This window comes from Zootoca vivipara, chromosome 3 (assembly GCF_963506605.1).
Source record: "Zootoca vivipara chromosome 3, rZooViv1.1, whole genome shotgun sequence".
Lineage (NCBI taxonomy): Eukaryota > Metazoa > Chordata > Lepidosauria > Squamata > Lacertidae > Zootoca > Zootoca vivipara.
Genome location: NC_083278.1, coordinates 112,073,737 through 112,098,414, shown reverse-complemented (window position 1 = coordinate 112,098,414; position 24,678 = coordinate 112,073,737). Strand labels below are relative to the sequence as shown.

Sequence of the window (24,678 nt, the reverse complement as noted above, 5' to 3'; positions counted from 1 at the left end):
AAAAACCTCCGTTTACGAACGCCGTGGACCCGGAAGTGTTTACACCCGGGTTCCGCAGCGTTGGATGCACAGAAGTGATCTGCGCAGCTCACGCATGCGCTGAAGCAATCTGCACAGCGCGTGTGTGCGCAGAAGCGCTCTATTGGCGCTTTGCGCATGCGCAGAAGCATGCCTTCGGCAAGCGAATGCCTCGGCGGAACGGATTGTGTTTGCAAACCGAGGTACCACTGTACTGTTTTTGCTACAGTACCATCCAGTTTGGACTGTTTTCACATATCTAGGGTTAGTTTTGAAAGTTTTAGCTGTTACTAACTGGCGTATGCTGCAGAAACAACTCTAAACCAGTGATGGCCAAACTTGGCTCTCCAGATGTTTTGGGACTTCAACTCCCATCATCCCTAGCTAAAAGGACCAGTGGTCAGGGATAATGGGAATCGTAGTCCCAAAACAGCTGGAGGGCTAAGTTTAGCCATCACTGCTGTAAACACATGGACTACCAAAATGTTAAACTTCCAAGTGTGCCATAGTCGCCAACAAACACCATACTCTCAATTGCCCTACTTTCAAGAAGTCACAGGGCTGCATCCAGCTATGTCATACTCGGTGAAGATCCAATGATAGTCTTGTCCACACACACCTGCTGAATAGGAGCAAATGTCAACTGGGTTTTCTGTAGATTGGCGCTTGCTCCGATTCAGTGGTAAAGAGCAGGCTTTCCGGGGGAAAGTGGTGGGGCAAACAGAAAACCGGTCGGATCTGTGCTTTCTAGGAATGGGGCAAGCAGAAGTGTGCACGAATACGTAGTCAATGCGTTCAAGTTGGTCATACCCAATTAATTCAGTGGATCTACTCAACAGTGTGACTTAAGGGCCTTTTCAGTTGACCCAATCCTAACCACCCATTGCTTCACAGCCTATCTGTGAAGAATGGCATTAGCCCCCATAGTCTAATAGCCTTTGAAAGGTGGAATTTTATTCAAAGGCTGCTGCATCCCTGAGACACTCTCTTACACCAGCTCTTAGCACATAGCACATGTGTGCATTTATCCATGCAGGGAATCAATCTTGTGAAACAGCAACTTCACTAGCATTCTAAGTGGGGAGGAGGTTTCTATACTCCTGATTGAAATGAGAAATAGGAATTGCATCAGAATGACAGTTTAGGGGGAAGTTACCAGGTGGTCGGCATTTTAACTAGGTCAAAGTGTAATTGGGTCTCTGGCCACACACAAATAAAGCAGATGAGAGACTAGAGTTTTTTAAATTCTTCTTTGAAAAGATGATATTTTACAATACATACAAAAATACTCTGAATATACATTATCTTTTTTCCCCTCCTCATTACAAAAAACACAAGACAACACATAATTTAAGATTTGTAAACAGTATTTGTTCCTAACACTTCTGGAGATTGATTTGAGGGTGGAGAGCAAATTTTGGGAGATAGTTTGGCAACACGAGTGCAGTGGTGTTAAATTGGGCAGTGTTGATTCTAGGCAAATTATTCATAATAGTACGTTGTCCAGACTTCAGTAAAACTCAGTATTCCAGCCCTGCCTGCATTCATAGTCACAGTTGACAGAAAATGGGTAAACTAAAAAAGGCAGGCCAGGAATTTTAATATACCGGTAAACTGGACAAGATATGAGCAATAGTTTTGAGATTTCAGCCAATAAAACTCACAATCCAAATTACTTGTGTTAAGGCCATACAGCGAAGCCTTCAGACAGTTCCAAAGTTTCAGTGTCAGAAATTATTCTAGACAATTCAGTATTGTGGCAGATTTAAGTTTTTGCTTGAATTTTTATTTTATTTTTTATTTTTTAAAAAAACCCAGAGTGCAATCCAATTAAAACTGAATCACATTTAACTCTCATGGATTTCAAATAGGACAGGGAAGATGAGTAGTGAGAGAAAGCTATGCTCAACTCTCATTACGATCCACGGAGCAATTATGTTCTTAAACTATGGGTGGATTGTGTCCTAGGATTTCGTTTTGTGGGCCTCCGTGTGCATAGGTATAGGTGCCTAATTCTACAAGTTTGCCTTTTAAAAGGAGAAGCACCCTTGGCACACAGAGATTCTCCAGTGCGTAAAATTATTCAGGCCAATTTCACAAGAATCACCTAATTCATGAAATCTATCAGTTTAGTGGAGCGGTCTCCACCTTTCCACGCCGCTAAAATTGCTCGTGGGTTTCCTGATTAGAGCTGCCAGCTGTGTAAAGAATATGTTTTAAGGGGAGAGATTCAGACTGCCTGTGCTGCTGTGATAAACCAGTGGAAGTCCACCATAGCCAAGCTGTCTGCATGACACCCCTTTTAGGAAAAATATGCACAATACATTTTTTTTTTGGATTTTTATAACAAAAGACGTTTCCCACTCAAGACAACACGAGACTTAAAATGAAGCTATGCGTCCGCACAGTGAACAAGGGAACAAATATCCAAATCACAGGCACGCAGGGCCGTGGATTTTGGGCAATAGCATCTTGGAATATCTTGGCAACAGTTCAGATGGTGCAGCACCTGCAGAGTGAAATTTGCAGAAGATTAAATCAGTTTAAACAAAGACAAGGTGCATTGCATTGCATTGCGCAATCCATTGAGCTCAGTACTCGGCTACACTCCACTTACCTGTGTGGTAGCTATCCATGATGTCAGGCAGAGGACTTTCCCAACTGAGATCTTAGCTGGAAGGGTACCACCGTTTAGCTGTGGCCCTATCTTCCTGCTTTAAATAAGGGACAGGGCACATTTCCCCCTCCCTCCCATCTCAAGGCAGGGTGGGGAATCTGCCAGCAGAGGCTGGAACAGGAGCCACCAAACGCACACACACTTCTGCTCACACACACACACACACACACACACACACACACTCTTCCACTCTCTTCCCTCCTTTCTCTCCCCCCCCCTCCCAGGGCCGGATTTAGGTCTGATGAGGCCCTAAGCTACTGAAGGTAATGGGGCCCTTTATATGTCCAGCTGTCCTTTGTCAGCAACAAATTGTCACTGTTTTATGTGTTGAATATATATGGTAATTTACAGACCTAATAGGTATCTAAAGCCATCGAAATGAATAAATTGTGTATTACATGAAATCAATCAGTAGGCATAAGACTCATACCCTTAGCCTATGCTGCCTAACCATCAGTCTACAAGCACTCTTTAGTATTAGATAACAGGTACAACACCTTGACCTACATTCAACTGTGCTGCTCTGCAGTCTGCAACTGCATGCTACATGTTGCCCTGCAACCAGTCCATGCAAAACGTAGGCACCCTATATATAGAAATGAACAAACCAGTGATATTTTCGGGAGCAGACCAGCAGGTAGGGTCCATTGCTTACATCATAGGAGCCTATACAGCACAAAACACTGTTGCTGTCTGTAGGTTTTGCTTTACTTGCTTTTTTATCTTATATTTTGGAAATGTGCATCATTTTTTTCCTTTAAATTTTTTTTGGGCCCCCAAGAGAGTGGAGCCCTAAGCTATAGCTTGCTTAGCTTGTACGTAAATCCGGCACTGCCCCCTCCTCCCTAGCTTCTTTACCCTGCACAGCAATTCAGCTCAAAATCAACCAGCAATGCTGGTTTTTAAGCCTAACTGCTGTGCAATGTCAGGGGTGTGTGATCTTTTAGGGGGAGGTCAATCCAGCTGCAACCTCATCTCCCTGGAAAATCTGTCCCTCATCCAGTACTTAGGCTTTAAAACAGTGTCCGTTGGAGCAGATGGAAGCTTTTAAACACAGTGTCATTGCTGGGCCGGTACGAGGAAAGCCAAGGAGATGAGGCTGTAACCCAGATGGGGAGGGCCTCGCAGCTGCCCTCGCCCCACAGCTCCCCACCCCTGCTTTAGGTGTCGCCCGCATGGATGGAATAACTAAGACACCTTTTAAATACATTGCTGTTTTATGGTGCTGCTGATTGGCAGCTGGTTAAGTTTTGTGCGTGTCGATTTCAGGATTGTACTGTGTATTTTAAGTGTGAAAATGCTTTGGGCATTTTCTCTTAAGAAACAATAGCGGTCTGCAACCTGGTCAAATAATATATGCGCGTTTTGGTAGCTTAATCCATTAGTTAAGCCTGCATATAAGGTAAAGAATATTTCGAAAATCAGGCTGTGTTATAGTTCAAGACACACATCCTATTAGGGCATTTTAAAGAGGCCTCTTGAGAAGAGAGATTTAAGAGATTTAGGATCTCCAACACCCAGGGCAGCTATAAACCCGTGCAAGAGTGACATACACAAACACACATATGGGTGTTACTGAATCTGGGCACCTTTTCAGTTGCTTACAATATTTTTTCCAAGTAAGACCAACTGTTACAGCCCAAGTAATATGCTTTTAGAATGACATGTGAAACGAAATAATAATAAGAGCAGCCATTAAAAACACATTGCACTTAACATTGCCCGACGAGGCGCCTGCTATCGGTTGAGCGTCAGCCTGATGGAGTTTTTAACAACACGAACTCCGCTTGCTGGAATTGGAGAGGATGAATCTGGTAACTCTTTACTGGAAAGCCGCTGCAAAAGGAAAACGGAAAACGGATGTGTGAAGCTGAGCACCCAAGAGTTCAGGTACAAAAGACACATCTGTGGACTGCGGCACTGATCCTGTGCTGCTGTGTCTTTCGCTTTCCAATGCTCAGCTTCTATTCTTCTTCTAAAGTAACATAGCTGAGTGTTACGGTTTTCAGATTTCATTATCAGGGTCTTTTAACACTGATTTAACCCCATGAATTTAACCCCTAGTCTAGAACTAGGAAGTCAAGTAAATATTGGATATCAAGTAAATATTTAAGGCCTTTAGGACATAGGAACTAAAGCTCCATTTCTGGTTCTTCTTTTAAAACTAAGGGGGCTCATACAGTACCTGTGATCTTAATGTGCCAGAAGTTGGAACCAGTGTGGTGTCTCCGAGGCTGCGCTAAAGGGACCAGAAGAAGAAGAAGCTAGTCAGTATTTAAAGACAATGAACAGTGAATTACAGCCAGAAGCAGGTAAGTCTATAACATTGTGCAATTACTATCCCCCCACATGCAACTTCAAAATCTTGAAGCACAAAACAAAGCATGCCCACTCCGAAGGAATAGGAGTGGACTTTGGATTAAATGGGTTTTAAGACTGCAGCTATGGTCCATGGGGTCACGAAGAGTCGGGAACGACTAAACGACAACAAGACTGCAGCCTCAAAGCAACAATGAAGGATTTGGAGACACCGTTCAGGTGAAATCTGTCTGGAAGCCATGTGAAATAGCCTTTTACTGCATTCCTGAGACTTATCACAGCTATAATAGAAAGTGTTTCTGCCTATATCCATCCAGTGCTGCTCAGCTGACATTTGATCCGGTCCTTTCGGCTCTACAGCTACTACACAAAAGTGGAAAAGGTTGGAGGTTCCTTCAAGGCAGCAAACACAAGTCCTGTTAAAATCTTCTTCTGGAGCCCTTCAGGCAAGTTGTGTTACTTATGCTGTAAAAAAAATCTGTTAGTGGCCTCTGCGAAATCTGAGTATTCAGAAGTTGAGTATTCAGAAGTCAGGATCCTTTCCTCCCTATCCCTGTGCATGCTTCCGTCTGTTTGAGGTTGCAATCCTAGGCATTGTTTCAACATCTGTCATGTAGCATCAGGCCACTCTGACCAGCCCTTGTTCTGGAGGGGTACTTGCCCTTTCTACATCTTTCAGTCGTTTGAACCCATCTTGCAAGGCAGGTGCGTGACCTCTCTTGTTCACGGATATGTTTTTCACGCTTGCAGAAGCCAGTCCGTCCAGATGCTGCCGTTGGTTATGAGCAGTTGTGGGAGCCACATTTTGCTCTACAGCCTTGGAGATACTGTAGGTGCTTGGAGGAGGTGCAGCCATGTTGTCTGCAACTGTGGAATCCGGCTCTGCAAAAAAGAAGAATCTTTAAAACTTTTTAACTTATAGATTCCCAACAGAGAACTCTCGCCAATGCCTTCTTCTGCCACAGTACAGTTATGGTTCGAATATATGCTTTTAATACAACTGAATGCTTTAATTTAATTTAATTTAATTTTTAAAAATGAATGTATTGTTTAAACTATATTTTGCAAACCAAACTGGGATCTTAATGGATGAAGGATAGTAGCGAAAACGACACGGGAGGCTGCAGTTACGAGTTGCTGGGCTCTGCAGCCACAGTGGGTGCTGTAATTCTCCAGAGGTTTGATTCCACCCCTGGAGGCACACTCCATTGTCTCTTGAGACAGACAGGTGCCAGAAAGAATAGATGATTTTTTCAGATTTTAGGCATAGTATGTGGACCAACTACCGGAATGGACAAACCTTGAGAAGGCATCAAAGGCTGAAGGACGTTCAGTGGCTTCTCTCTGTTAGTATAGATGGTGGTACTTTGAAAGACAGCATTCCTGTGTAAAGCAGGAATAAGGGTAAGGATAATTGCCTAGGTAAGGAACACGTCTTGACATGTGTTAGGCTCTATAGGTCTTGCACAACGTCACCATAAAAACCACTTCTGTTCAAATAAATAGAGACAAAAGATTTTGCTGTGAGTCAGTTCAGCAAGTTAACATTAAGCAGATTTAAGAACATAAGAGGCTGCTGGATCAGGCCAAAGGATCAGGCTAAAGCGGCGCACTAGTCAAAGCGATGCCTCGGGGAAGCCTGCCAATCAGGAACTGAATGGAACAGCGCTCTCCACACCTGAGATTGCAAGCAACCGGTATTCAAAGGCATCTTGCCTCTGACAGTGGAGGCAGATTTAAAAGGCAGCAAAGACCAGAGTCTTTACAGCGGTAGAATAACCCAACATGGCTCAAACACACAGAGCTACAGAATCTCCAAAGCTGATCTGCGTGTCCGCCATGAACCAACCTGAATTCATAACGGAAACAAGACCCTGGGTGAGTGCCTGGAATCCTGCTACCGTTTGTGTGTAACAATAGGGAGAATTTGGCCTTGGGGAAATGAACTCAAAATTGATGGTCCCAGCACCAGGCATTATCAAATGCAGGAGCGGCTGCAGGAGTCTCTTGCAACAATGCCCTCCCCATAGTCTCATGGCACCTTAAAGACTAGCAAATATAGCACAAGCTTTCATGGGCTCAAGTCCTCTTTGCCAGATGCAAGTGGCTGAGAATTCCTGGGTCTTAAAACATCAGTGAGGCTTTGAAAATGGTACAAGCATTGACATTTTTTTTTTAAAAAAAAGGTAAAGGCAAAAGACCCCTGGGTGGTTTAAGTCCAGTCAAAGGTGACTATGGGGTGCAGTGCTCATCTCGCTTTCAGGCCGAGGGAGCCAGTGTTTGTCCACAGACAGCTTTCCAGGTCATGTGGCCAGCAGGACTAAGCCGCTTCTGACGCAACGGAACATCGATGCAGCAACACAGAATGTGTTAAGACAATGCCCACCTTTCTGCTTCTTTTGAAGAACTGCTGTTGGGTTTTGCCATGCTGCTGAAAGGGGGAAGAGCCCTGGATTGTGTCCCAACGCCTACATCCCTGTATCTTCCCAAGTAGCCGTCATCCACAGGTGTGTTTCTCAACAAAGGTCCACCAATGTGTTGGCCTATGTCTGGCATACTCTGTTAAGAAAAACTGGCTTAAGTTCACAGATCTACAACTAAAGGGTTTGTTTAAAAAATAAAATAAAACAGAAAGTCCAGAATTTGGGCTCACCTTTTTTCTCTTCTGCAAGACGTCTGCAGGCAAGTAATAGTGGAGCTGTTTCTTCCTCACGTGAGTAGCTTCGATCTTCATGCCTTCTTTCAACAGGCTGATATTATTTGCCTGCCTATAAACTTAAGGCCAAAGAAAGAAGGTCAAGCAGCTCAAGGAAACCTACACAGCAAAGTGAGCTGCTGCTTATTCTGCTGCAGCAACAGCCTCCTCCATTCACAGTCCATTCACAGAGACGTACACTGTGGGGCTTACAGAACAGGTGCACCCTGTATACCCTGGTTGTTTTGCTACCAAGCTGTTCTAATAGCTCTCAAGGGGCACCACTGCCTTTTAAACCCGACAGCAGGAGCTGAGGGCTAAGGGAGAGAAGCAGCACAGACGACGCTTTATTGGGAGGGTGGGGACTGTGACTGCTCACTAGGGTATATCATAGCTGCCAAGTACCCCGTTTTCCCCGGGAAACCCCCGTTTTTACTTACCTTTTCCTGGTGGCCCCCCGTATCACTTCGTCTCCCGTTTTTCTCCGTTATTTTCTCCTGCCGGCGGCCATTTTTTTTCTTTCTTATTTGCCCTTCTATGGGCACCAAAAATGGCCGCCGCCGGCTTCAAAAGTCGCACCTATGCATGTCCGGAAGTGCATAGACATGACTTTCGGTGTCGTCGGCGACCATTTTTGGTGCCCATAGATGGGCGGAGTGACACTGGAAGTTGTGCTGACGCACTTCCTGACATGCGTAGAAGCAACTTTCGAAGCCGGCGGCAGCCATTTTTGGTGCCCATAGAAGGGCAAAGCGACACCAGAAGTTATGTCGACGCAACTTCTGGTGTCACACGGCTGCCGGTCCCGGATTCTGCAGTCCGGGACTTGGAAGGTAAGGGGTATATTGGAAGTCAAAATAAGAGAGCCCAGTGTGGCCCTGGAAACTTCAGAGAGTGGGGAAGAACTGTTCAGTTCTCCATTGAAGCACAGCTTGGGTAGTTGCTTATAATGTTAAGGCATCACACAGAATCCCAGCAAGTTCCAGCAGTAGCAGCATTGGAAGCCAGGAGTGAAAGCTTTAAGCAGAGCACGGTGTATTTTGAGAAGCTCCCACCATGCTAAGCACTGACCCTCCTGCCACCCTCAGGTATTCCAGTGCTTCCAAGAGCGGATTTGCCACGTTCAGTGTAAACAGAACTGATTGCATGTTATTTAATGGGCTAAGGGAGAATACCTGCAATCAAGGAATTAAACCAGGTTGCAGAGGAACAATATATAGTGGTACCTAATGTTGTGAACGGGATCCGTTCCGGTGGCCCGTTCACAACATGAAAAGGCTGCAACATGAAGCGCCGCATCTGCGCACGTGCGTGACGCAATGCGGCACTTCTGCGCATGCACGCAGGTTACGGACGCACCGAACCCGGAAGTAACCCGTTCCGAGACTTCCAGGTGCGGCATGTCCGTAACCTGAAAAGACGCAACATGAAGCGGACGTATCATGTGGGTGGCATTAAAGAATGAGCGAGTCTCCAGCACTAGATTAGCCAAGGTGGTGTCCTCTGGCTTCTAATTCCCATCAACCCCAGCCAGTATTCCCTTTGATCTGGGACAACAAGTGTTGTAATTTACAACATTTGGAGGGCACCATGTTGGCTAACCCTGCTCTAGGGCCTTTTCTTTCAAATGAGACAAAGAAATACAAGTTTCTTTCTGAGCACAGTGGATTATACTGTTATGTTGCAAACAGAGTTGCTGGATGGTTAGCAAGCAATGCTTCCTTCTCATATTTCACAGGACTAGCACATAACCTCGTCAGAAGGCTTGTCGAGTTCAACACACACACACACACACACACACACAGAGAGAGAGAGAGAGAGAGAAGCTTCCAACTCTCAGCAGAACTTGATTCTTCAGTTTATAGTATAGTATAGTATAGTATAGTATAGTATAGTATAGTATAGTATAGTATAGTAACTGAAGAATTAGTATAGGCACTAATTTATACTGAAGTTAGGCAACCCTTTGGGAAACAGGCAAGCAACCTTAGCCCGCTCAGAGGCAGGGCTTTCACCAAGAAGAGAAGGGGTTTACCTGTGTCCGTGAACGACTGGATATCGTAGGTTAAGTCAACGCAGACACTCTCGGCATTCTCCGCTTTCTTAAAAAGTATCCCCAGAAACCATACAGACACAAAGTCGCTCCTGAAGGGAAAGTTCCAGGACAGCATATGAACTGAAAGGACTGGCGAGATGTCCGCAAAGTTGAAGCAATGCAGGGATTGCCAAGGAAAACCAGCATGACGCTTAAGTTATACTGAGGCAGGGCAGAGAGCTCCAGGTGTCACACAAGAAAGGGCCAGGCTACACTGCAAGGCTCTGAACCGCTATGCTTCTCTTGTTGCCCTAATGCAGGGACAGGGCACTTACAGGCGTGAGAATCAGCTGGCAGATACTCAAGTCTTGCTCCACCTGCCAAGTAGGTCTGCAAAATGCATTCCCTAGGCAGTAGTTAACTGTCCCCCACCTCCTTTCTGGCTCAGGAAAAGCCAGGCTGCAGGGAAGGAACAGTAGGCAATGGGGAATTTCCTGGCACACGAAGGCTAAGCATCCACCTTCATATTGGCTAATCTTTCCCTGAAAAATTCCCTTCCAAGGACTCCTCAATGGAATATATTCTTGTTATCACAACATGAAGTTTACACCCTAATGCCTCCGCATTTCCACGGGCTCAAGTGGCCAATTGAAGCATCAACTCACTCTTTGAATTTTTCTTTACTCCCTTGGAAGGACTGCGGATTTACTTGGGCGATTGCAATACATTCATTCCGTTCCATGTTTCCAACAAGCACGCGGATTTTCGATTCTACCAGGCCGACCCTAAAAACAAAAACACGAGAAAAATGCAGAAGGAAGTTTCAATTAACTGTTTTACTGAAGGCTGCCTGATTTACTTCTAACCACCCACTGAAGGGTGCCACCACGTGGTCCAATGGGTGTACTGCAACACACCAAAGTTACATCGCATGTATCTGAAAAAGCCTGCAATCACCCCACCCTGCTCCTTTTTGTAATGTTTTCGGACCGCTTCTGGGTTCAGTGTGATGCGTGTGGTAGTGCCTGTATTGTTTCATTTATTTAAGCTGGCGTGCCCCAACTCTCATACTCAAGACAACTTAGAAATAAAAACATCAAAGTGTGTTCAAAGCAACCCCAATAATAAACCAAACAGTAGTGAGGTTTTTGTTTTGCTTGAAAGCGCCATAAAGACTGCAGGCCTGTGTATTCTACTCTGTGTATTCTACTCTGAGCTGAGCACTTGAATGCAAGTTATCAGCATGGACATCAAACATCCTGCCATTCTAGGGTAAGGAGCTCTGGCTGTGAGGGCAGGTCTCCAGCCTATTCCCCCTGTTCACCCCCCTCCCCAAATCATATTATCCCCACAGTGAAAATCTAACGTCCAGACTTTACAATGACTTACCATTCCAAATGGTGCTCTTCAGTTGAGGAACTGGCAGTCAACACAATGTAATGCCTGGAAACGTATAGCAATGCCAATGTGACCATTTTTCAACCATTATAATAAAAGGCCTTTCCAAAGCGCTAGACAACTTTCATGTCCTCTTCAGCCTTTCTACCATTTCTTCTGCAAGGAGAAGCCTATCCCCACATATTTCCAATGCCTTGCAGGTCAACATCTCTTCCCACTTCTGGCCCAGTTGCTTGGATCAATTTAATGCTTAAGAAGAGTTTGAAGTGTCTACCAAGGGGAAGCTTCATAAGAAGAATGGCTGTGGGATTACGGAGTTTCTTTCATTTCAGCAGAATAAGATTGGTAATTAGGGCTGGACATACATATCTCAGTTCTGGTATGACTTCATCGGCTCCCAGTCCATTTGAGCACAATTTTAAGTGCCAGTTTAAATCTTTAACGCCCTAAGCGGCTTGGGACCTGGGTACCTAAAGGATCCCGTTGCTCGGTCCCAGCTCCTGCCAACCTAGCAGTTCGAAAGCACATCAAAGTGCAAGTAGATAAATAGGGACCGCTCCGGTGGGAAGGTAAACGGTGTTTCCGTGCGCTGCTCTGGTTCGCCAGAACCAGCTTTGTCATGCTGGCCACATGACCTGGAAGCTGTCTGCAGACAAACGCTGGCTCCCTCGGCCTATAGAGCGAGATGAGCACCGCAACCCCAGAGTCGGACACGACTGGACCTGATGGTCAGGGGCCCCTTTACCTTTACCTAAAGGATCACATCCTCCAGCATGAACCTGCCAGAGTACATATCAAGGCCTCCCTCTAAGGCCCTCCATCATCAGAGGTAGGTGGGTGACTACCAGAAACAAGGAATCTTTGGTCTGGTTCCTTGCCGCTGAAACAGCTTTCCCTAGGGAGGGCAGCCTGGTAACGAGCTTGTTCTTTCTTCACAGAAGAATTTTTAATAAATAATAATAATAATAATAATAATAATAATTTATTTGTACCCTGCCCATCCGGTCGGGTTTCCCCAGCCACTCTGGGTGGCTTCAAACAAAAGATTAAAAATACATTAAAACATCAGTCATTGAAAACTTCCCTCAACAGGGCTGCCTTCGGATGTCTTCTAAAAGTCATATAGTTGTTCATCTCTTTGACATCTGGTGGGAGGGCGTTCCACAGGGCAGGCGCCACTACCGAGAAGGCCCTCTGCCTGGTTCCCTGTAACCTCACTTCTTGCAGGGAGGGAACTGCCAGAAGGCCCTTGGAGCTGGACCTCAGTGTCCGGGCTGGACGATGGGGGTGGAGACGCTCCTTCAAGTATACTGGGCCGAGGCCATTTAGGGATTTCAAGGTCAGCACCAGCACTTTGAATCGTGCTCAGAAATGTGCTCTTTTAACTGCTCTTGCTGGGAGATTATTGTTATTCTGATCTTAGCATCCTTTTTAAACTTTTGTTAAGCTGCCTTGGGAGCACTGTCGGCTACAACGGCTAAAATAGGGGCTTTGAAAGCCCAGATACTCTCACATACTTGTACTTTTGAAAGAAGTTGGACGGCTCAAGCAGCTTTGACCAGTCTGATTTTCCTTGAAGAATCTCGTCTGTAACCACAAGACCTGTAAAGACACAAAACCACGATGTATGTGCTTTGTTATAAAGCTCTTTGCAGATCTTCTGAGTTGGGTAGCCTTGGGGTGCCTTCACAGAACTGGGACTAGGGAGCGCAAGTCTGAAAAGGGAAGTCAAAGGCTACTTGGTTCAGCTCATAGCACTGAGACAAAGGGGGAAAGTCACAAACCATAGAGACACATATCGAGTCTCATCTAATCAAGAACCAGATACATCTCTCTTGGCCATCAGTATCCTCATCTAGACAGTGCCCTTCCCTCTCCCAACTCCCCCTTCTGTTTCCGCTATCATAGAATCATAGAATTGTAGCATTGGAAGGGAGCCCCAAAGGTCCTCTAGTCCAACCCCCTGCAATGCAGGAACCTCAGCTAAAGCATCCATGGCAGATGGCCATCCAACCTCTGCTTAAAAACCTCAAAGGAGAGTCCACCACCTCCTGAGGGAGTTTGACCCTCGTCAGTCTGCATCTTTGGTTTTTGGGAGAACCAAACACTGCCAGCTCAAAAGTTCAGTTGTTTATACCCCACCATTTGGGAATATATATCAAGGTGGCTTACCGTATTTGAATTCTTCTACCATTACCGCTCTGGTTGAAGTTGACACATTATACGTGGAGTTCTGTTGTGGATATGCTGGGGTGATGATGGGCATCAGGTGATACCTGTCTGATGGATTTACCTGTGGCAGGTGAAGGATTATAAGAACGTTAAGAACCCTTGCTGGGTCAGACCCCAAGGCACCATCTAGTCCAGCATCCTGTTATTACGATGGCTAAGCAGAGGCTCTGAGCAAGACACAAGGGCAACAGTGCTCTCCCCAACCATGATCTCCAGCAACTGGCATTCAGAACATACCAGCGCTTTTTCATAGCCATAATGACTAGTAGTCACTGATAGCCTAATCTCCCATGTGTGTATCTGATCCCGTTATGCCATTCTGTTGTTGTTTAGTCGATTAGTCGTGTCCAACTCTTCATGACCCCCATGGACCAGAGCACGCCAGGCACTCCTGTCTTCCACTGCCTCCCGGAGTTTTGTCAAATTCATGTTGGTCGCTTCTATAACACTGTCCAACCATCTCGTCCTCTGTTGTCCCCTTCTCCTTGTGCCCTCAATCTTAGAGTTAAACTACAAAATTTTCTAATACAAGTTGTAGTTTTTATTGTGTAGTTTGGATTCTCATTTTGTACTTTTACGTTGTGAACCGCCCCGTGATCTTTCGGGTGAAGGTCGGTAGACAGGTTCAATGAATTAATTAGTTAGTTAATAACACAATACAGATGCCCTCCAACTCAACACTTCAGGTCTACGGTATTGGTTTATTATTCTTATTACTACCACAAACATTTATGATGTGCACTTCACTCTAAGGTTCCAGGGCAGGTCACAACAATTAAGACACATTAATATGAAAATACAGTATTACAGAATGTTAAAAACAGTTTAAGCTACATAATAGAACTGCCCCATCTTCTCTTCTCCCCACAAATCTATTTTAAGGTTCCCCCAACCCTCTGGAACAATTTTGGAAGTGTTTGGGGGAAGTTCTGTTGTGCTGCTTAAAAACATTGCACTAGTGGAATGGTTTAGCTGAGGCATGTCCAACAGGTAGGCCATGATCTACCGGTAGATCACTGGGCGTCTGCGGTAGATCACTGGTAGATCACTGGCTCCCCACAAAGAAGCTGAACAACTGTGGCTCCCCTAAAAAAAGCTCAAAATTTTACCTCGTCCCTGAAAAAACTCAACAACTTAGACCCAACCCCCCTCCCCCAAAATGGGCCTTCCTCCTTCCTAAAAAAAGCTCAAAAACTTTGACCTGAATTCCCAAAAAAGGGGGTAGATCACTACCAGTTTTTAACTCTGTGAGTAGATCGCAGTCTCTTGGGAGTTGGCCATCCCTTTAGCTGGATACCCTATAAAAGGTAGACAGGTGTATAGCCTCAGAATTTATAACCAAGCGGGCATATTATTCCTGAACTTTGCACTCGGCTCCCTGTTTCGTAGAGGCATGGGAATATCTCTCCCCCAACCTCAGCAACTATGCCTCTGGGTGAAGCAGATTTATGTTGTCCCATAGAATGCAATGCCTCTCGGTAAGGACACCTTTGTCAGGTGGCAGGCTTGTCAAAGCTGCTGCTGGTGTCGTGGAGAATCAAGAGAGCTCAGTATGGGTCAGTTCTCCTCCCTTCCCTCCCGACTAAAAGAGCAGCAACACTCTGACACCGGGGGATACAGGATGGTTTTCAAGGCAATGTGCTCTACGAACCCTGGGGTCCCAGGCTGGCAAGTTGAGGTTGCTCTCTTCGGGCTCTTTCAACAAGACTGGATTGGGCCATTCCCTGAAAAGAGAGCAGGTGAGCGAAACAAAGAAATCTGCATGTCAGTTACCCATATTGGTGCAGACACCCGCAGTACAACAATGCTTGTATTACACTTTTGTATTTGTTGGAAGCTGCCCGGAGTGGCTGGGGCAACCCAGTCAGATTGGGGGGGGGCACAATTTGTTTTCTTGTTTATTACATGCAGAAAATCTTAAGTATAAAGTGCAAATACCTTTGTAAGAGTGGTATTATTCTACAACATAGGAACACCAATTAGGCAAAGTGTCACACTGTTTGAATGAAGTCTAAAGAACTGTGAGCACCCTTTAATTCAAGCATTCACATTTCCCTGTAAAGTTAGCTGGGGTGGGTGGGTGGGGTGGAGGGGTGGGAAGACGAAATGGTTCATGGCGAGTACAGCCATAGGACCTGCTCCCAATTGCTCCATAGGCCACTGCTGCGTGTTCCTTCCAAAGGGAGGTACAAAGAGCAAAAACACAATGGGCCTTTTCAGTGGTGGCTCCCTGGCTGGGAAATGCTCTCTGAAGGGTGGGTGTGCCTGGTGCTATCATTATCGTAAGACAAGCCTGCTGAATCAGGTCAATGGCTCATCGAGTCTAGCACCCTCGTCTCACAGTGGCCAACCAGATGCCTGTGGGAATCCTGCAAGCGGAACAGGACTCCAGTAGTACTCTGTCCCACCTGCAATTCCCAGCAACTGGTTTTCAGAAGCATGATTTCTCCATCAGTGGAGGTAGAAAATAGCTACCAGGGCTAGTGGTACCCAGTGACAGCCTTGTCCTCTGTGAATTTCTCGAATCCACTTTTGAAGCCATCCAAGTTGGTGGCTATCAAGACCTCCCCTGGGAGCAAATTCCATAATTTTAACTATATGTTGTGAGAAGAAGCACTCTCTTTTATCTGTCAACGTTTAGGCAACCAGGTGAATATATTCTTCTTTTTCTCAGGCAGCCTGCTGTAGTGTTAAGTCTTTTAGTACTTTGGCATAGGAATAGTCTTATTTATAAAAAAATATGTACAGACCACCATTTCATTTAAAAAATATTAATGAAGCGGTTTACAACAAAAACCATAAAACCATACAGTAAAATCATTTAAAAGTTGAAAACAGACATCAATTAACCATTGTGGAAATATGTATTTATAATCGTCTGCATTAGGAAAGTTTCCAGCAGGTGTTTAGAAGTTAAAAGCAAAATGTGCCTGATAAATCTTTATTGGCAGAGTATTCCACAATACTGGGCCGATGACACTTAAAACTACTCCTTGTTCTTATCTTTTTTGCCCTATTGCAAGTGACAATTGTGTTACTTCAAGACACTTTATATAGGAAGCAACTGATAAATTTTGTTGCAATAAAAAGCCACCCTTGTCCTACTAGGGAAGTGATGGCCAAACTTGGCCCTCCAACTGTTTTGGGACTACAATTCCCATCATCCCTGACCACTGGTCCTGTTAGCTAGGAATGATGGGAGTTGTAGTCCCAAAACAGCTAGAGGGCCGAGTTTGGCCATCACTGTACTAGGGTAAGGGAAAGGCCAACCGGGAGTTGATTTTAGTGCCTGAAGACATAGAAGACAATGCACAATATCAACAACTCGGAATCTGAAAGCACACTTCTAAACAAAACAGCAGGGGAGACACTCAGGGGTCATTCCTGGCCAGGAAAACATTTTGATGGCAGCAGAAAGGTGCAGTTACTGAAGGCAAGTTACTGAAAAGTCTCTGGGGTGGATTCCAAGGGCATCCCATTCCGAAACGCGCAATTTTATGGTTACTTTACTTGCCAGCCGTAACTGAGCGGCAACATCTTGCCAGCCCGAGATCTGATCTGTGTTCTTCCTAGTTATAATCTAGTAGTTCATGTACAATCTGTGAATTGTGAAGGCTGGCCAGATACTTACCACCTGGAGAAAACCAGGAAGAATTTATGAACCAGCGTTGAGGCCAAGGCATTCGGATACAGCTGACACGTCCTTGCCACCAGCATGGCCCAAGAAACACCACCAAGAAATCCCAGCATATTTGAATAAATCCCACGCCCTAAAAGGCAGACATTTGTCACTTCAGATTTCCCTAGCGTTTCAGATAGCTTCAGGTTAGCAGAGGGCCAAACTAGAGCTTAAATACGCAGCAGGGCAACTATATAATCTTGGTTTTCCTTAGCCAAATATGGGAGAGGGAAAGCCCAATTCGCACTCTCAGGAAGGGGGGGGGAAGGGCTTAGCTATTCACTTCTCCTGCCAAGATCAAAAGAAAAGGGGGCTAGGAGCCTTAGAAAAAGCAATTACAGCAATTCGTATTTACTGTAACGGTAATTTTAGTTCCGATTTGGAATCAAATGCATGCTTTGCTTTCAAAAAAGCTCCCTCTTGTGGTGCCTATTGCCCTTCCATCAAAATTTGAGTGTGCTACGTATATGTTAATCCCTTCTACCTACTTATTAATTATTATTATTATTATTATTATTATTATTATTATTATTATTATTTACTGAATTTATATACCAATTTATTTACTGATATGATAGCCATGTTCAAATATATGAAAGGATGTCATATGGAGGAGGGAGAAAGATTGTTTTCTGCTGCTCCAGAGAAGCGGACACGGAGCAATGGATTCAAACTTCAAGAAAGAAGATTCCACCTAAACATTAGGAAGAACTTCCTGACAGTAAGAGCTGTTCGGCAGTGGAATTTGCTACCAAGGAGTGTGGTGGAGTCTCCTTTTTTGGAGGTCTTTAAGCAGAGGCTTGACAGGCATATGTCAAGAATGCTTTGATGGTGTTTCCTGCTTGGCAGGGGGTTGGACTGGATGGCCCTTGTGGTCTCTTCCAACTCTATGATTCTATATACCACCCTAAACCCAGAGGTCTCAGCAACCTGCCCAGCAATGGTCTAATGATGTACACAACAACAGCTGCATGCAAGTCAGAGGCAAACATGCAAGGTGACTCCACACTGCTGATCTGCACATCCCTGAAAGGGGAGCAAATGACTAGCATTTGACAGGCCAGCTCGGGAGCAGCAACAGCAGCAGCACCTTTGGCATGGTTCAGGATTCCCCAACAACTTGCATGAAGAAGAGGAGTGTGCACCTTAAAGGAGTTAAATGCATGCAAAGAAGTTGCCGGAAACAGCATGCATTTTGCAATAGGGGATTTTATGGCACAACTGTACCGAAGCCATGTTTTACTATGCGGCAATTTCTTTGAACTCTGGTCATAATGTTGCACTCTACCCAATTTTCATGTTGTTTGGGCTTTAAACAGCAGTCTTGAAAGACCTACAGTGGCTCCCAGTACGTTTCTGAGCACGATTCAAAGTGTCAGTGCTGACCTTGAAAGCCCTAAATGACCTCGGCCCAGTATACCTGAAAGAGCGTCTCCACCCCCATCGTTCAGCCTGGACACTAAGGTCCAGCGCTGAGGGCCTTCTGGCGGTTCCCTCCCTGCGAGAAGTGAGGATACAGGGGACCAGGCAGAGGGCCTTCTCGGTGGTGGCGCCCACCCTGTGGAACGCCCTCCCACCAGATGTCAAAGAGAAAAAACAACTATCTGACTTTTAGAAGACATCTGAAGGCAGCCCTGTTGAGGGAAGTTTTCAATGACTGATGTTTTAATGTATTTTTAATCTTTTGTTTGAAGCCGCCCAGAGTGGCTGGGGAAACCCTGCCAAATGGGCAGGGTATAAGTAAATAAATATTTTTATTCTTATTGAGACAGCTGAAAAGAGTGCATTTGTCACCTGGTGATAGGCAGCTGGTAACCTCAAGAGCATCCAAGCTTCAGCTCGGTCTAAGAATGCACTTACAACAGATGAACATTATGGGCTGTCAAACCCACATACTGGTTGGTGCTCTGTTCCACTTGTGAACCTTCTTTTTCTTTTTTTAAAGGCCTACAATGGTACATATAGCTTCACTTAGAAATTACTTGCTCTCTCCCCTTGTGATATTGATGCGAGGTAGTAGTCAGCCTCCCTCCCTCCAGCAATTGCTGTCACTTCACTGAAACGAAGGAAAGCACAAGAGCTTGTATTCTTGCAGGGAACCCTATTCCTCTATGCACCCAGTGCCGGATTTACGCATAAGCTAAACAAGCTATAGCTTAGGGCCCCACTCTCTTTGGGGCCCTGCAAAAAAAAATAAAGGAAAAAAAACCCCTGGATGTACATTTCCAAAATATATGATAAAAAAACAAATAAAATAAAACCTACGTACAGCAACAGTGTTTTGTGTTGTGTAGGCTCCTATGATGTAAGTCACGGGCCCTGCCTGCTAGCCTGCTCCCTAAAATATCAATGGTTTGCTCATTTCTATATATAGGGTGCCTACATTCTGCATGTGCAAATGGCTTTAGATACCTATGAGGTCCATAACCATATAGCATATATTCCAACACAAAAAACGGTGACACTTTGTTGTTGACAAAGGACAGTTGGACATATAAAGGGCCCCATTACCTTCAGTACCTTAGGGCCTCATCCAACCTAAATTTGGCCCTGTATGCGCCATTTGCTAAACTGGCATATAAGGTGGGCCTGAATGGATCAGGCCAAGGGCCATCAAGTTCAGCACCCCATGTCTTAAAACGGCCCAGGCAGGTGCCTCTGAGTGCTTATGAAGGTTGCAACTGGCCTCTCCCTGGTGCGTCACAGTATCTGATCTTCCTAGGACTTCACTGCCTCAATCCACAGCGGTTTCATCTAAAGGACTGTCACATGGACCAAACTTGTTTTCACCTGCTCTGGAGGCTAGGACCCAAAACAATGGATCCAAGTTACAAGAAAGGGGATTCCAACTAAACATCAGGAAGAACATTCGTGGAACGGACTGTCTTGGAAGGTGGTGGACTCTCCCTCCATGGAGGTTTTTAAGCAGAGATTGGATGGTCATCTGTCATGGATAATTGAGATCCCTGCATTGCAGGGGGTTGGACTAGATGACCCTCAGGTTCCCTTCCAACTCTACAATCTTATGCCTCTATACCAGGCATCCCCAAACTTCGGCCTTCCAGATGTTTTGGACTACAATTCCCATCATCCCTGACCACTGGTCCTCTTAGCTAGGGATCATAGGAGTTGTAGGCCAAAACATCTGGAGGGCCGCAGTTTGGGGACGCCTGCTCTATACCATTGCCAATAAGCCATTCTTCCAGACCAGGGGTGAGGAACCAGTGATCCTCCAGATGTCGTTGAACTACAACTCCCATGATTTCTGACCATTGGCCATGCGGTCTGGGGATGATGGGGAGTTCAACAACAGCTGGAAGGAGAGTTTCTCACCCCTGACACAGGTGCATCCTCCGCAAATTCGCCTGATCCTTTTATTACTTGGAAATCTCCCAAGTTAGCAGGAGACCTGAAGACAGAGTTTCATGGAACCAAGATTCAAGGGGTAAGCCTACATTCCTAGGCCAGATTTAGGAGCTAGCAAGGTTACCTGGAAGCCAGGTTGGAGTCGAAACACCTGACCCCTGCAGGAGCCTTGGTGCTTAGTTAGGGCGCCCTAGCTTTTAGGTGACAGCCCCCAAACACCTGCAATTCTTGAGGCTCTGATATGACTTCGAATGAGGGGGCAGGGAAGGAAGCAAGATTCCTTTCCTGGCCACTAGATTCCAAACTGGTTAGAAGTATTCATCAGGAGCAGCTAGCACATTTCCAGGTGTTTCTCTGCCACCATTAGACCAGCATTCAAGCTCGTTTAAAGAGCGGTCCTCAGGATTGGAGACGTAATCGCCATTATGCAGATTCTGAAGGCAATGTGCAGAGGCGACAAGCTCACTTGGCTTAGCCTAAAGAGCCATTTCAAGGACTATTAAGCTTAGGGGCTGATACCACAAAATTTGATGTATTAAGTACTTACGTTTTGCCCACAGTTTAATTGCTCTGAGCGTCAGCCTGAAGTTCTCCTTGTCTGGTACTAAATGAAGTATTTCATCAGTGACTCTGCAACCTGCCGGCAAACGTTAAGCCTTTACGTTAAATCAGGCAAAGGTACCAGGCTACTGAGAGGCAGTCAGATTGAATAGACACGGTGCAGAACAGGCTTCTAATTTTGCCTGTTAAGTCCTCCCGCACAACATGGCTTGAACTGAGAAAGCTAAGTGGAAATACTAGACTTATCAGGCTCATGCTACGGACAGGATTCAAAGAACCACACAGCTACTTCTGCCTGCCGAGGGCATTGCAAACATCCGCTGCTGCGTGGCAGGCTGCTTTTGGAACTGCAACCATTCCCAGGTTCAAAGCATCACAGCTATTAAGCTTCACTGTGTCACTGAGAAAGTCTGTCTATTCCATACCTACTGGGCAGCGAGACAGCCTGCGCATCCTTCCCTGAACTTCTTGGAGGAAAAGGCAGAACATAAAATATAGTGTGCCACATATGAATCTGCTACAAAAATCCCCTATCAAGTATGCCACTGGGCAGATCACAGCCATTTAATACCCAGTTACTTGAGTAGCTGTGTTTAGCAGCCACCATTAAGAAAAACTGGAAAGGTACGCATTACCATTTAAGCTCCGAATACACCTTATATCGAGGCTTCCCAGATGCGAGTTGTCCCGAAGATCCAGGTTATCAGACAAGATTGGCACAGCCAGCCTCGCAAAGACAAGATCGATCTAAGGAGGCAAGAAATGAAAGTAGCCTCTCAGCAAGTGACCTCTTTAACAGCTGGCCACCAAACATCAAGAACATAGGCCTGGCTTGCTAGAGCGGTGGAAATGCCTTCAAGCATGTTCCACAGACACTGCCCCGAGCATTTTTAAATTTTCTTCATTCCATAATATTTTTAAGCCGTTGACAAGGCGGACCCAATAAAGCAGGTTGCCACAAGGGATCAAATTTAACTGCAGAACAATCAAAAGGGACCTTCCTGGTGAGGCACTCCTTGAAGTGTTTAGGCCACAAGTTGTTTAGGGGCACCCGCCCTGTGGAACGCCCTCCCATCAGATGTCAAAGAGAAAAACAACTACCAGACTTTTAGAAGACATCTGAAGGCAGCCCTGTTTAGGGAAGCTTTTAATGTTTAATAGATTGTTGTATTTTAATATTCTGTTGTAAACCGCCCAGAGTGGCTGGGGAAACCCAGCCAGATGGGCGGGGTATAAATATATTATTAATTATTAATTATTATTATTATTATTATTAGGCTTTATAGGTAAACAGCATACAAGCATCTTATATTTGGCACCAGAGTGTTGAATTGCAATCCCCGCAGGGTGAGTGTTATGTAGTACTAATGAACTGATGGATTAACAACTGAATTGTTCCACACGGAGCCCCATAGCCATTACGGTGAGGTTACCAGCACACAGATTCCTGTGGCAAGGATGGTGAAAGCCACTTACAAAAATAGTTTTTTTATTAAGGTTTTTTATTTTATAAAGCAAACAAATAAGCAGGGGAAGGTACTTCTCTTGTCTCCACTTTCAATTCATAGTCTTTTTCACAGTTGGTTTACATTTGGTGAGAGGCTGCTTGGTAGCAGCTCTATCAGACTACAACTCTTGCCCTTTCAGGTTGGACTATATCTGATAAGGAAACAGTGTGAGAATTTGCTACTATTCAAAGCTGTACAAAACAAAAATGCCACATGGAGATAAAATAGGACAATTCTTACCTAAAACAAAATTAACGAGTCTGTCTAATGGAAGATGAGCAATAATTAAGACAGATTAAGAAATATTGGAAGTTACTAAAGGGTTGAAAGAAAACAAGGCTCCGGTCCCAGTTGGGCTGACATGGATGTTTTATTTAAAAATCCATTGAAAAAGACAATGAATGAAATGGTAGAAAAATATATTCTGGGGACCTGGAAAGAAACCAATATAGTGGTGATTCTAAAGGAAGGCAAGGACCGATCATCAGTGACTGCATATCACCCAATTATAAAATTTTCATTGCAATATTGGTATAAAGTCTGAACAACATTATAAGCAAAATTAACAGTCCAGATCAGACAAGACTTATATGGGCAATGAAAATGAGACAGTATTTGTAAAATTATAGGTATTATGAATTATGTGGTAAGTAATAAACATGGATTAATACTTTTGTTTCTTGATGTGGAGAAGGCCTTCGACAATGTGCAGTGGCCTTCTCTATTTCAGTTAATGAAATTCCACAATTTTGGAGATAGATTTATGAATTGGTTTCCAGCTTTCTATACTGACCCCAAAGCAAGGGTTTTAGTGACTGCTACATCGATAACATTTAGCCCATCTACTGAGCCATTCATGCACTGTAAATCCAAGGTTTCTATTTGGGGAAAGCCTCGTTATTTTTTACTGCAATCAATATATTTTTGCCTCTTTACCACTGTCTCTGTCCTTATTCTAGATATCTTTAAAACAAAATCTATTAATTTAGCCATAGCTGCATACTCCCATATTTTATCTCTCCATTCTGTATTTAAAGATCAGTGTTTTGTATTAGGTATAATGTAATGATTAAAGTGCTTTGTTCCATCTCCTAGTCTTCACATTCCATCCCCCCTATCCTCCAGGTTCCCAGTCCCCAACCTTCTAAAGTCAGCATCATGCTTCCACTGAGCATGCTTAGTCCTCGTTGGACCAGTGTGAGTCAGTGTCTCATCTACATTGAATTATTTAACTTGCCAGCTATCCTCCCATCAGTTGCAATCCATTTAACCAACTAAAGCACTCATGAAATGCAATCACATTGGTTCATGGATCATCTAGTTTTGCCCCCAAACCACCATAAATACTAATTTCTATGAAGGAAAGAGGAAGTAATTATTTCTTACCTCAATACCATCAAATTCAAACTTGATGACTGGTACATATGCATCTTCTACTGCCTGTAGGAAGGAGAGATGAAGACAGCTTTTACGTAATCTAAGTGACCACATTTGGAATGAGATGCACTAACAGTATGACATAGAGAAGGACCAATGTTCCAATTCCCTACAAGGCGGCCTCATACCACCCAATTATCATGTCAAGCACAATGCTTTTCAATGGTCGGCACGCACATGAGTAAATATTACACACACTGGCTCGTCCAAGCAAGACAAGAGACTTACTGGTACTTACTCTTAAGTTCCTGATGCCATCTTTGAGCTTTAGCTTCTCAAAGAACAACTGGAAGAAGTCCGACCTTTCCACATGTCTAGGGGCAACACAGAGAGCATCTATATCAGCACCTGCAAGAAGAAAAAACCATCAAAATTAGCAGCTTTTAGTAGCTTAAGGCAAACTACTTCCCAGGTTGAGGCGTCGTCTTATGAGAATCATACCTTTTGTGTGGACTCCAAGCCGATAGGAACCAAACGTAAAAATCTTGCCACCACAACGTGATGAGACTGAAGATGGGAGGTTCTGCAGGAAAGTTGGAAACATTTACACCTTGAAAATCTAAGCTACTGGGTTCCCCCCGAGAAGTCTGCTGCCGCATCAAGTGTGCTTGCTTGTTGCGCACAGAAAGGCGCAACAGAATTCTCACACCTGCATGGAGAGCGCACAGCACCCAAGCTTCTGCGCTGTGAGAGCAACGACTTCGGTGCTGGAGCCAGTAAACCAGGGGGCATGGGGACGGAGAGAGGGAGAGA

At 44.8% G+C, this 24,678-nt stretch overlaps 1 protein-coding gene across 1 annotated transcript in view; it reads right to left on the bottom strand.

Moving 5' to 3' along the window:
- Positions 1-4,389: 4,389 nt before the first annotated feature.
- The window catches only part of PAPOLG (poly(A) polymerase gamma), a 29,674-nt gene continuing 9,385 nt past the window's right edge, over positions 4,390-24,678 (bottom strand). Inside the window, exons 4-21 of the mRNA XM_035110481.2 lie at positions 24,367-24,448; positions 24,164-24,273; positions 23,875-23,928; positions 21,616-21,727; positions 20,967-21,056; positions 17,006-17,144; positions 15,026-15,098; positions 13,315-13,435; positions 12,660-12,744; positions 11,134-11,187; positions 10,410-10,529; positions 9,745-9,854; positions 7,668-7,789; positions 7,401-7,573; positions 6,293-6,397; positions 5,676-5,901; positions 4,881-4,934; positions 4,390-4,531 (exon numbers count right to left, since the gene is read on the bottom strand). Of these exons, the coding sequence (XP_034966372.1) occupies positions 4,433-4,531; positions 4,881-4,934; positions 5,676-5,901; positions 6,293-6,397; positions 7,401-7,573; positions 7,668-7,789; positions 9,745-9,854; positions 10,410-10,529; positions 11,134-11,187; positions 12,660-12,744; positions 13,315-13,435; positions 15,026-15,098; positions 17,006-17,144; positions 20,967-21,056; positions 21,616-21,727; positions 23,875-23,928; positions 24,164-24,273; positions 24,367-24,448 (1,929 nt within the window). The 3' untranslated portion in view covers positions 4,390-4,432. The remainder of the gene's footprint in view (positions 4,532-4,880; positions 4,935-5,675; positions 5,902-6,292; positions 6,398-7,400; positions 7,574-7,667; positions 7,790-9,744; positions 9,855-10,409; positions 10,530-11,133; positions 11,188-12,659; positions 12,745-13,314; positions 13,436-15,025; positions 15,099-17,005; positions 17,145-20,966; positions 21,057-21,615; positions 21,728-23,874; positions 23,929-24,163; positions 24,274-24,366; positions 24,449-24,678) is intronic.